Source organism: Talpa europaea, assembly GCF_964194135.1.
Source record: "Talpa europaea genome assembly, chromosome: 5".
NCBI classification, from domain to species: Eukaryota; Metazoa; Chordata; class Mammalia; order Eulipotyphla; family Talpidae; genus Talpa; species Talpa europaea.
This window is the reverse complement of record NC_140071.1, coordinates 132,890,351-132,902,775: the sequence shown is the minus strand read 5'-3', so window position 1 is coordinate 132,902,775 and position 12,425 is coordinate 132,890,351. Positions and strand designations below refer to the sequence as shown.

Genomic DNA, 12,425 nt, shown 5'->3' with positions numbered 1-12,425 from the left:
TAATCAGGCACTGCCAAAAGATATTTATGGTCAGATTCTCTCATTTAGCATCTCCCTTCCCTCGGCAAGCCACAGCTTCCTTAGCGAACATGAGTCTAACTTCAGGATGAATAGTTACATCTGAATACGCTGGATCATTAAAACGTAAATGAAAAGGCGCACAAGACTTGCTTAAACAAAATTAAAGGAATATTTTAACAGTTCTTCTTTAGGAAAGAACACAAAGTATATAAGGTGCTTTTTAAACACAAGTATCTGAAACCTTTACACAAAGCATTTTCAATGATAAAGAAAATAAATCTTAGGCATTACAGGAAATGCAGAAGTAGACAGCTAAAGCAGACAGCTCTCTACAGAAGTAGAGGTCCTAGTAGCCTCTGTCTATCCTTCAGACACACCCTTTTTAGAAGGTCAACTCTGCTTTCCAGTTGATCTTCAATCATGATGTGACAACCCAGGTCCAGAAATCACCTCCAAGCACAAGTTAGGAAAAGGAGATGCTCTTCTTGTGTCTTCTAAGAGCCAGGAGACCTTTTTCTAAGGCCCCACAGCAAGCAGCCCTCCTTGCTGGGCAACTGGGACTGGCCCCGCCAATGGCTGTGGCGAGCTCAACTCACCGTTGGGGTGAAGGAACACTGCTGACTGCCCACAAGGCCCAGTGGCAGGGATTGGAGCCTGGGAGGGTGTCACTAAACACTAACAAATACGTAACACAAGAATGAAGACCTAAACTGCACAGGGAGAATGGAAGAAGAGAGAAAGAAAGGGTGGATGGATGGACAACAGATAAGAAGATCTCAATTCCAAGACCGTTTATAAACTCTAAAAATTCCAAACCAAATTAGCCCAGGAATTGAAAGCAAAATTTATAGCAAGTATAAACTTTAGACAATTCCTTTAATGACAATATATCTTGTAAACTCAACCCAGAGTAAGCTGTCCAGCTTTACACCAATGGCCTATGGTGTCAAGGGCCCAGCACATCCATTTTCTGGAAAACACCAGAGCCCCTTGGTTCAGGGACAGCAGGGAGCATGGACTCTCCCCACACAAGTCTGCTCACCTACTTACTCAATGCTTTCAGTTCTGTGCTCTCCTTGGGAGACTTTCCTGATACACCCCAAAATTGAGCACCCCCTCAGCCCCACACAGAGTCCACACTCCCAGTCTGGTTTGTTTTGCTCCATGGGACGTATCCCAACCTAATAGCCTTTATATACTTTCTTACTTACTTTGCTTATTGCCCACTTCCTCTATCACTAGCCTCTAAGGTCTGTCTCCCTTGAACACCGCCTAACACAGCAATTCTCAAAAGCCACTTGTTGAACGAATGACTCCTCAAGTAAATGAACCTTATTCCTTTAAGCTTCACTCTCACTCTCCTCTTCCGCTCTTCTAACTCTTCCTTCTCCCAGCAATCTCATCACCACCCACAGCTTTAAGGTGAGCATTTAGGCACAAATTTGTATCTCGAGCCCAAACTTACCCCACCACTGAGTTCCAGGGGAACCTAGCTGTCCAATTCAACACGTACAACCGGATGCCTCACAGTCACCTCAAAAATCAGCACATGCCCAGTTGAGCACAGTACCAGACACTCTGATCTGATTCTGCTGTACTTCAAGTTGGATAAGAACAAGCAAAGGCACTGGTTTCAGTACAGAGATGATGAGTTTTCAATGATCTTACATCCAACGGGATTCCCTCCTTCCTTCTTATCCCAACCACGCAGCCTCACATCTCTCCAACCTCTCACCTAGTCTTCTTGCAATTCCTCAAGCACACACCTGCTTCACAGCTTTCCCTTTGCACCTACTGCTATCTAGTCTTTTGAAGGCCCCTTTGTGCCTGCACATACATGTACTTGTGTGTGTCCAGTGTACATACACAGTCCTACAAGAGAGGGGTGGTGTCTGGCATTCAGGTATAAACAGGCCCCTGGCTAAAAGCAATCAGTTCCATATTCATCTCATCTAATAGGTTCAAGGCAACCTAGTGTACTCCCAACATGTACAGAGATTTATTACCGACAAATGGCTGAAAATAAGGTCAAAGACAAAGACAATTAAAAAGTAAATATCAGAGGGGAGTAATTCAGAGCACAGCACATCAGCTATGCTAGCCACACTCTCTGATGTGCATGAACAACCACAGCAGTCCCAGGTGCCAAAAATAAAACCTGTTTTGAAACACAACAGACACCCTTTATACCCGCAGGGTGCCCGTCACCCTTCCTTTGGAAAGAAGACACACTGACTCCTTCCATTATTAGCCAAACACCTACTAAATGTCTGACTACGCAACAGGCTTAGGAGACCTGTCAACCACAGTGACTTTTCTTGGCAGGGGAAAGAAAGCCCGAAGGGATGAGCAGCCCCCGACAACCACAGCCCACAGGCCTCACGGTTCCCTCGGCTTCCCTGAGGGCCTGGCCCCTGTCCCTGCCTGTGTGGGCTCCGGCAGGCAGCAGCCCAGTACAGCTATCGTTTCTGATGACAGTGAGGAAATGCCTTTCCCAGAAGCCCCAAGCAAATCTGGACTCAATTAACAAAGGTCAAATGCTCAGTTTTGAGTCAGGAACCATGGAATGTGTGTGAAGGCCTGTCCTTAAACGGGTCGGTCGGGTGAGGAGGGACAGCCAGCCTCCTCGGAAGCAGGGGGACTGTGAGAATGAGACAGTGATACTTCAGAGAAGACAGAAAAGGAGAAAAAAGAAAAAGGAAATCTCATAAGCTAAAGTCATTTTACACATTTGTGAATACACACTTCTGTGTGTATATACGTGGACATGTATATATGTGGAAATACGACTATATTACTCTGTGTGTACCTGTGGATAAGGAGAGAAACATACAAAAGGATGAAGAATGCTGAGGGCAGATCCATCCAGAACACGTCAGGGATCCAATGGCAAAGCCCTGAGGGAGAGGGCACAGGAGGCCGTGGTCAGTGAGTGGCCACAGACATGGTGGAGGAAGTGAATCACCACAAAGAGAACTAAGAAAATGAGGCAAGTCTGATATTCAACACAAATGGGGATGTTCACAGCATGTCTTTCTTGTGACCCCTGAAAGGTCACCCTAAATGCATGAGTGACATGGAATTTGAAACATGATCCTCAAAGAGTATTCAGAAGACCAGCAAATTAAAATCCCACTGTCTAATAGTCACCAAAGCCAAAAATGAGTGGTACCAGCAACACATCTAGTCATAAAGCCAAACAGAATGATCACCTGGAAGACAACTGAGTAAGACATCCAAGTCTACCCAAAAGTCTTCCCCTTTGACATGGTTTTTATTCTATTTGTCTATCATATAAGGCATACACATTTCAAGGCAGAACTTCAAAACAGAATCAGAGCCTTAAATATCAGTGGCTGCAAACTATGACCCAAGGTCTGCTTTGTAAAAGTCACATCCATAACAATTTATTGTCTGTTGTCGCTTTCACACGACTATGATGGAACTGGGGACAGAGGACATATGGCTTACAACGCCTAAATTATTTACAATCTTATCCATTACAGAGAGTTTGTCCAACTCTGTATTAAACAATTGTTTCTAAAATTCAATTCTTCCATTCTTGAAATGGTCCGTAATAAGATGTTGAGAAAACTGTATTTGGAAGCTAAGAGTTTATAACAGGCTTACAATGAAAAAGCATTAAATAACAATAAGAGACAATAATAAAAGAATACTTACAATCTTTCGAGGAGACTTAACCCAGAAAATGAGCCATTCTTCAGCTCGGATATTTTATTGTTACTCAGAATCCTAAAATAACAGGAAAAAAATGTAAGTTTCCCAGGAAATGTACACCATCAATATCAAAGTAATTTAGCTTATTATATTGAAACCTGTGAGGAATTCTCAGTCATTTATTACTCAAAGAATTTTTGTGCTGCTTGACCAAAAAAAGAGCTTTGTTCTTTCTTTGAGAAACCACCTAAAATAGCTCACATTATCATGTCACATCTTTAGTCAATCCTATCTCATTTAACCAAAAAAAATTTTTTTTTTTTAAAGATTTTTTTTTTTTAATAGAGGCATGTTTATTTATTTATTTATTTGTTTGTTTGTTTTGTTTATACATGCACTGGGTACAGTCAGAAGCGCGGGAGGGTGAGAGAATTCACCAGAGCCAGAGCGGGGAGCAGAGCAGGCAGAAGGGCCGAAGTACACTGCTGAGGGGAGCAGCGGGTGGCAGGAGAGGTCTGCGCACCATGTGGGACTCTCCTCCGGTGGCCGGGGAGCAGCCGGGGATTGAACCGGTGCCGCTGAGGCTGCGGGCAGCTTCGCAACCCAGCGCTCAACCGCTGCGCCACCAGGGAGGCCCAAAAAAATTTTTAAATAAAAAGGGATAAGTCAACACAAAATTGCTCGAAGCTCAATGTAAGAATAAAGGGGGCAAAGAGGAGAAAATCAGGAAAAGGGGCTCCACTGCCTACATGCCCAAGGAGAGAACTGAACTTTTAGTGGTGAACTTACTGTAGTGTGTGTAGACGATTTATAAGAATGCTCACCTAAAACTCATGCTCCAATGCAGTATTACTTCAAAAAAAAATTAAGGGAAATACAGCAACATGAGATCATACCTGAGACCTTTCTGAGACCCTTATTCTTCACTTGACATGAAAACGTATACGTTGCTTTCAAAATGCCTCATCCAATAATGCAAAAGAATTGAGAATGGGGGCCTCCCCAGTGGCGCAGCGGTTGAGTGCTGGGCTGTGAAGCTGCCCGCAGCCTCTGCAGTGCCGGTTCAATCCCAGGCTGCCGGGGAGGGTCCCACATGGCGCGCAGACCTCTCCTGCCGCCCGCTGCTCCCCTCAGCAGTGTACTTTGGTCCTTCTGCCTGCTCTGCTCCCCTCTGCTCCCCACTCTGGCCCTGGTGAATTTTCTCACCTCCCAAGCTTCTGACTATACCCAGTGCTTGTATAAATAAATAAAAATAAATCTTAAAAAAAAAAAAAGGAATAGAGAATGCCACGTATGTTCATCTAATTGATCAATTTACATTAAGTTGAACAGCTATTCAAAAGATGGAAATAAAAAAATGCACACGAAGTGCTCTATAAAACACTGACCTTAAGCAAATGACAGTATCTTCTAAATGTCATTAAAATCATGCTGAATATTCTTTTTAATATAACAATATACAAATCTAGTTAAGTGTCTACATATATGAAAATCGGCTTCATGTGGGGGCGCGCACACACACACACACAGAGCTATAGAAAATGCTGTATGTCAGGGGCCTCCCTCGTGGAGCAAGGGGTTAAGATGCAACCTATGAAGCTATCCGCAGCCACTGCAGCATGAGTTTGATCACTGCACCCAGCCAGGGAGCTATCCACATGGCACAGCAGACCTCTCCTGTCTCGCCTGCTGCTTCCCTCAGCAGTGTATTTCAGTCAGTCTGCCTGTTCTGCTCCCCACTCTGTCTCTGGTGAATCCTCTCACCCTCACACCTTTGGCCTGTAACCCAGTTCTTGTATGCATAAATAAATAATAAAATCTTAAAAAAAAGAAAATGTTATATCTCATATGTTAGGATAATGTGCTTTAAAAATGAACTAAAGTAAACCGATTTAAAAAAGTCATACACCCCATTTGCCTAAGATCATACTATGGACCTGATCTTGCTTTCTCACCAGGCTTTGCAACTACGTTTCTTTTGCAGCTCAAACACCAAGAAAGAGTTTCCCCATAGAAGGTTGAAAAGGCTAAATTTCCTTTATTTAGGGGGAGTAGAGATATCAAGGTATGGAAGACAGAAAAGTTTATGTAGTGAGTGCTAACAACTTAACAGGAGCTAAAAGTAGTGAAAAGGTAACCAGACTAGGTTACCCACCTGTGAACTGCATTCGTTTCAAGAAGGAAAAGATTTGACCAGACTCATCACCAAGATGCTTCAACTTCTTGTAATTTTCTATAATCATTCACGTTTTAATGAGCAATGCTGACATGCTTTATATAACCAATAAAGCAAAAATACACAATCGACCAAGCTCTGTGACATTAGTATCCCATTTCCAAATGAAGAATGAAATCCAAACAAGGAAGTAGCTTGTGAAAAATTGCCGAGGCGGCGACTAAATCACACTCACTGCAATTCAGTATTGCTTTGGCAAAAGGACCGTCATTTGCTCAGTTATAAAGGTTTTAGTACAATAAATGATAGATTTTATTGAGGAGAGTAAAAAGAAGACATTTCATCACACTTAAAAAGTTATAACTGTAACCTTAAAAATATAGTTTACAACTTCATGTTAATATATTCCGTCTACACATTACTCGCAGTGTTTAAGGATTGTGTGCAAGAAAACAGGAACTGTGCGAATAAATCTACTCTGCAGACAGCTTTTATACTCCATTTTGAAATGGGGGCACTGTGGAACTAGCAAATGCATAATACCATGAATCATTATAAACCTAAAATCCATTCATAATCAATATTTTTGCTGACATCTTTGAAATTTCAAACTTTTGAAGAGGTAACTAAATGAAAAATAGAAAACTTGACCAAAGTTATCAAGCCTATATATACCCATTTCTGTTCTAGATGAACGAAGCCGCCACCACTTCATCTATAAACAACACTTAGGAATGCTATTCTGAGCTCACGCCTGTTGAATTTAAACACCATTTGAAGAGTTTGATGTCCATTGCTATCATTTAACACAGTACCAAGTTAGTTCAGTGTATCATTTATGCTGAAACATGAAAAAGGAAGTAAGATCTAATGCAGACACGTTTTCTTTTAAAATCAAAAGTTGATGGAGCAGAAATAAAAATTAAGTATTACAAGATCTCAGTTGCTATGGAAAGTCCTAGAATGGAATGCTGTTAACACCATCCACATCCTATATGGCAGAAGGCACAGAATAATTTTCTCATTGAAAATACATTTCAACAGCATTAACTATTCAGCTCAAACGGGACGAATATAATTCTTCAAGGTAACACTGGAGGGAAAGCGTCAGATAAACATTCAAATAGGGTTATTGTAGTGGATTGAATGGTGGCTTTCAAAAATATGTCTACCCTAACCCAGGAATGCGACCTTAAATAGAAAGAGTGTCTGCTATATAATTAAGGGTTTGGAGATGCCTTGTGGGCCCTCCCTCCAGTGACAGGTGTCCTGAGAAAAGAGGACAAGAAAAAGCAAATGTAAAAACGAAGGCTGACCAAGAAAGGAAAAATAGAACATGAAAAGCAACTGGATTTAGAAGTCCTTATTAATAACCTAAGGTTTTCTAGAATGAAGGCACAAATGGGACTGCATTTTAAAATTTAATGCATTTTTATAACTTTGATTTTTTTCAAGCCGTTCAGCAAATTTAAACAGTAAATATTTACAAATACTATCAAAGGCAGAGAATTCATTTCCCAAATATATAAAGAGCTCTTTAAAAAGACACGTCCAATAGAAAACCTAGCAAAGACCATCAACAGAGAGTTCTATAAAAGTAAATACTAATGGATCATAACCATTTGGAGGGATACACAATCTCAATCAGGATAGAAATGTAAATCGAAACTAAAACAAGACACCATAAGTCAGTTACCAGAGTGGGAGAAAATGTAGTAACACATAATATACTGGGGAGGAAAAAACAGCTACTTGTATTTTACTATAAATCTGTACATTCACTACAGAGTAGGGCAAAAGTATGAAAATATATATATATATGATCCACTAATTCCCCTTCTGGTATATCCTGAAGACAAAATAGCAAAAAATATACTGCATGGTATATATTATATAATTATACATTTACATGACAAAATTATTCATTTCACTATTTGTCTGTAAAAGCTAATGAAATTTAGGTTGATCCAGTAATATATGATTGGTTAATGTTATCCATTAAATGGGATATTGTGCAGAAGGAGGGGTGGGGTCTGCAGGTTGGGGAGAGGAAGCTCTTTATATATTCGTACAGAAAAAAAACAAAGTCAATACCAAGGACTGAAAGCATTATATACATAATAAAGTTTCCATTCCTTGACATTTCTTATTTGCTCTTAATAGAAAATGTAGAAATACAAATTGATCCTGTATTAGCTTTATGGTGTTAGAATACTTGCTATTGCTATTATCTTTATCAAATACAAGAAAAAAGTAGATGATTCAGCTGAGCTACATTTTGAGTCACTAACCTTAAAGGTCACACATTCCTAAACCTTTGGGGCCTGCTGTGATAAAATCGAATGTTAACTCCTCAAAAATGAATTTTTAATGCCTTGCTACATTTATTCCACTAATGAAAACTGGCTATTTCCCACATTCTTCAAAGTTCTAGTCTAGAGCAAGCCAAACCCACCCACCAGCTATTTCATCACAGCCTATGGGCTCTAAGAATGAGTTTTATATATTTAATGGTTCAGAGAAAATCCAGAGTTAATATTTTATGATATATGAAAATTTTGAGAAATTCCTATTTCAATGTTCTTAAAATTGACTGGGACACAGCCATGTCCCTCTGTCCGCATGCTGTCTGTGGCTGTTTTCCCATTATGATATAGAGTTGAGATGTGATCATGGAGATCACCTGGCCAGGAAATTTGAAAATATTTACCATCTCGTCCTTCACAGAAAAAGGCTGTCAGCACCTGTTTTTAGCATACTCTGTTCCCAGTTTATTCCCTTTTCTCAGGCATATGAAAAGCAAGTGCTAATTTCTAAATGAATTCTTTCTAGCAAGTCAGAATAAGTACTGGATTTCAAAACTCCCTGTCAATTTGAATAATTTTTGCTTTAAAATCACATTAATTCCGCATGCCATCAGCAATTACACACATTCTGCCCTAAGTATTATTAGTTTGTTCACCAACATGTCCTCCTCTTGATTGGAGGCATTCATTTATTTCTGCAGGAAAAATTCCGAGTGCTAGCTTTAGCTCTTGAGTGTCAAAAAATGCTCTGCCCTCACTCTGTCACATCAGCTTGTTTAACGACGTCTCCCATTATCTGAAATTATTGTTCTAGTGTTTGTGTATTTACTGTCTCCCTTGACAAGGCAAAAACCCACTAAGTGTAGAGAGCTCTTCCAACTTGACCAGCATCGCACCCCCACCATATAAACATAACCATGAGCTTGTGTGATTCTGAGACAGAGTCTAAAGAGTTAAAGTCTAGGAGCACAAACGACTAAAAAAAAACTTATCTAAACTTTTCCTGAGATTTGCTTTTACAGAAACAGCAAGTCTAGAAGCTTATCAACAACCTTGAGTGGAGCTCCAAGACCAGCCAGGAACGAGGGGGTGGTGGGGAATATAAAAAGCAGAAATTCAAAACTCCAGCTACCTGAAGAAAAGCCTCCTTTTTACGTGTGACCTGCCCTGCAACTTGCCCATGAACTTTAGGCAAGTCCACCCACTTGGCAGGCTATGGCAGACAAGCACCAGCACAGCACTGGTGAGAGGCCTCTCCATTCCTGGCCGGACCTTCCCACTGGACTGGGGCCAAGACTTGTCGCATGGTGTCTGCGGCCTGTCTCACCTGATCACCCTCCCTCTGCTCCAGTGACAGATGCTAACCTACCTCCCACCCCTGAGGGAATCCAGGGGATGCCCACTTTTGTTCCTCCCTTTCATCTCTTTTTATCTTGCAACATCCAACCCCAGCAGTAAACACTTTGTACTTCTAACCCAACCTTGGCATGTGCTTTGCAGAGGATCCAACTGACATGACAACCATGATCTACTTGTTCAATAAAGGAATAAAATAAAAATAAAAATATGACTGTGTTTAAGGTTCTTTGTTCCCTCTCCAAGGAATTAATTATACTACACCCAGTGGTAAGGATGGGAAGTAGGAATCTCAATCCCTCTTTCAGCTCCTTCTCTCCTCTGAGGCTTGCACATTTTTTTTTTTTTACTTTTGAAAATCAAAATTTCTAGCTGATTACATGTCTAGTTTTCTTCTTTTCATATTGCAACAGAAATGTCCAAAGATACATTTTAACCCTTCTAAAATTAGGATCATCTTAACATTGACATCACAAGAAATTTCCACCTGTCAGAAAAGGAGTTAGTTACGAATTTATCAGTAGTTGTCACTGCCGGCATATACCAAACTGTGGTTGAATTTTAAGTCTGGTTTCTTAATTATGGTTTAATGTTTATACATTAAGGTTTCAGTATGATACAGCACTGAAATAAAAACTTGTATAAAAGAAGATTGCATATTATATGACAGACAACGTAATTAAAGGCAGCCGAAATGTTAAATCTCTCAGAGCTTAACATTTAGGAGAGGCTGGTGGGATTCATTCATGTGTCATGGAAAACTATCACTCAGACAGCTCAAATCTCTTAGAAGCAGTTCACATCTCTCAGAAGCTGCCAGTTAATTTATAAGGGAATTGTTAAATTTCAGCAATTCATGATTAAATTAAATTTGGATGGGGGGGGTGGGGAAGCGGGTTAAATTATCCAAGTAAAAGTACAAACAAAATTCTATTCTCTGCAGACATCTAATTTATATTAGCAAGACAAAAGATGCAAAGGTCAAGACCACTTATAGAGAATGCACTCTGGGTCATGCTGTATGCATCACACTGTCACATGACCTCAGGAAATCTGATCGTACATACCCAGGAAGAGAAAACAACTGATAAAGAGGTAGAAATGTTAGCAAGAGTAAAATAGATAAATCTGGGGAAAAAATATATAAAAGGGTACCCATTATTCTTTCAACTTCTGTGTAAGTTTGAAATTATTTCCAAATAAACCTGTAAATTATGTCCAAAGGGAAAAAAGGTGTTAACAAATTTGAAGAGACATATACACACCCATTTTTACTGCAGCACTATGTACAATAGCCAAAAGCTGGAAATAACCAAGGTGGCCAGGAATAGATAATAAAGAAATGTGGCATATGTGTATGTATACACAGACACACAGACACACAGACACACTCTGAACTGCTACTCAGTTATTTTTTTTTAAGATTTATTTATTTATGCATAAAAGAACTGGGGTGTAGGCCAGAGGTGTGTGTGGGGAGGTGGTGGTTAGAGGATTCACCAGAGACAGAGTAGGGAGCAGCAGAACAGGTAGATATACTGAAATACACTGTTGAGGGGAGCAGTGGGCAAGACAGGAGAGATCTGCTGAGCCAAGTGGATCAGTTCCCGGGGCAGGGATCGAACTCATGCTGCAGTGGCTGCGAATAGCTTCGGAGTGCTGAGACTGAACCCCTTGCTCCACTGGGAGGCTCCTGAAGAGGGTTTCTTCAGCACACATGAAATTAATGGAGAATGGACTAGAAGGGGCGAAGTGTACTTATCTCAACATTCAGACATCTCATATACCTAGAAAGTGGGGGAACAAAATAAATCCGGTGGCCTACAACTTACCCTTCAGGCATTGCTCGCTCACTAGTACTTGGCCCTGTGCATTCAAAACTAAATTAAGTAGCCATGTCACAGAGGGAGGCCCGACCACCAAGACCCTTGAGCCAAACTCCTGGAGCAGCTGCTGGTTCTATCAATCCCCGGCGCAGCTTGCCTCACCCAATTTTGTTGTCCCTCCCTACAATTTCAAATCTTGGGAATCTTCCAGGATCCTGCTAAGAAAATTCATTTTCTAGTTACTCCCACTTTTGTCTCTATCGGGTTGTAAGTTCCTCCCTGTGCAGCTTCATCATCAATCTAATCCCTTCTGTTTTATTTATTCTCCCACGTCCTCAATCCTTCTGGACCACTACAGCACTGTTCTCATTTTTCAGTACAGATAGTGATGGGTCTGGTCATATTTTTACTGTTCTGTCGTTTTCAAGTGAGTTTTGGAAGGAAAGTAAAAAAAAAAGTGGACAAGCATGGTTCAAATTATACCCACTTAGGGGGTTGTAGAGAGGCCTTTTCCTAGAAGTGGAGGGCCCTGGCCTCTCCTACCTCCTCTCTGCATGTTAAATGATGGGGGACAGACTTGGGTCACGATCCATTCCTCCCCCTTCATGCAGGGAGGCTAACATTTCCCTTGACACATTTGACAAAATCCATAGCAAAATTTCAATCATCTTTCACTCAATGGAAGGATCACGTTTAAGCACAAGGCCACCCATTTCACAGAACAGGTCCTACGTCAACCGAAGGAGAAGCTCCAGGTTCCTGGGAAACAAGTGCCCCCAGCAACATGCTCATGCTCCTGGCCCAACCTGCAGCTGTCAAGTGCAAAGCAAGGCAGACAGTTGCTGGCCAGGGGAGGAAAGTGTGGCTGTGCCAGAGCTGGTGACTCCAAACAATCTGTTGTTTGGAGTCATTTTTCCAGTCTCTACCCTACCCCAAGAATTACTGAGCAATCAATCCAACACAGAGGGCAGATAGCAAGGCACAGACCCTGAATTTGTACTTGATGGCGTCTGGCTTTAGGACCTCTCAATCCTGCTAAGTCATGCCTGTGAAACATCCAGG

At 41.0% G+C, this 12,425-nt stretch overlaps 1 protein-coding gene across 1 annotated transcript in view; it reads right to left on the bottom strand.

Moving 5' to 3' along the window:
• Window positions 1–12,425, bottom strand: part of ADGRA3 (adhesion G protein-coupled receptor A3) — a gene marked incomplete at both ends in the record, with an annotated part of 95,267 nt that overhangs the window by 62,658 nt on the left and 20,184 nt on the right. Inside the window, one exon of the mRNA XM_084233245.1 lies at window positions 3,703–3,774. Coding sequence (XP_084089371.1) covers window positions 3,703–3,774 — 72 coding nt within the window. The remainder of the gene's footprint in view (window positions 1–3,702; window positions 3,775–12,425) is intronic.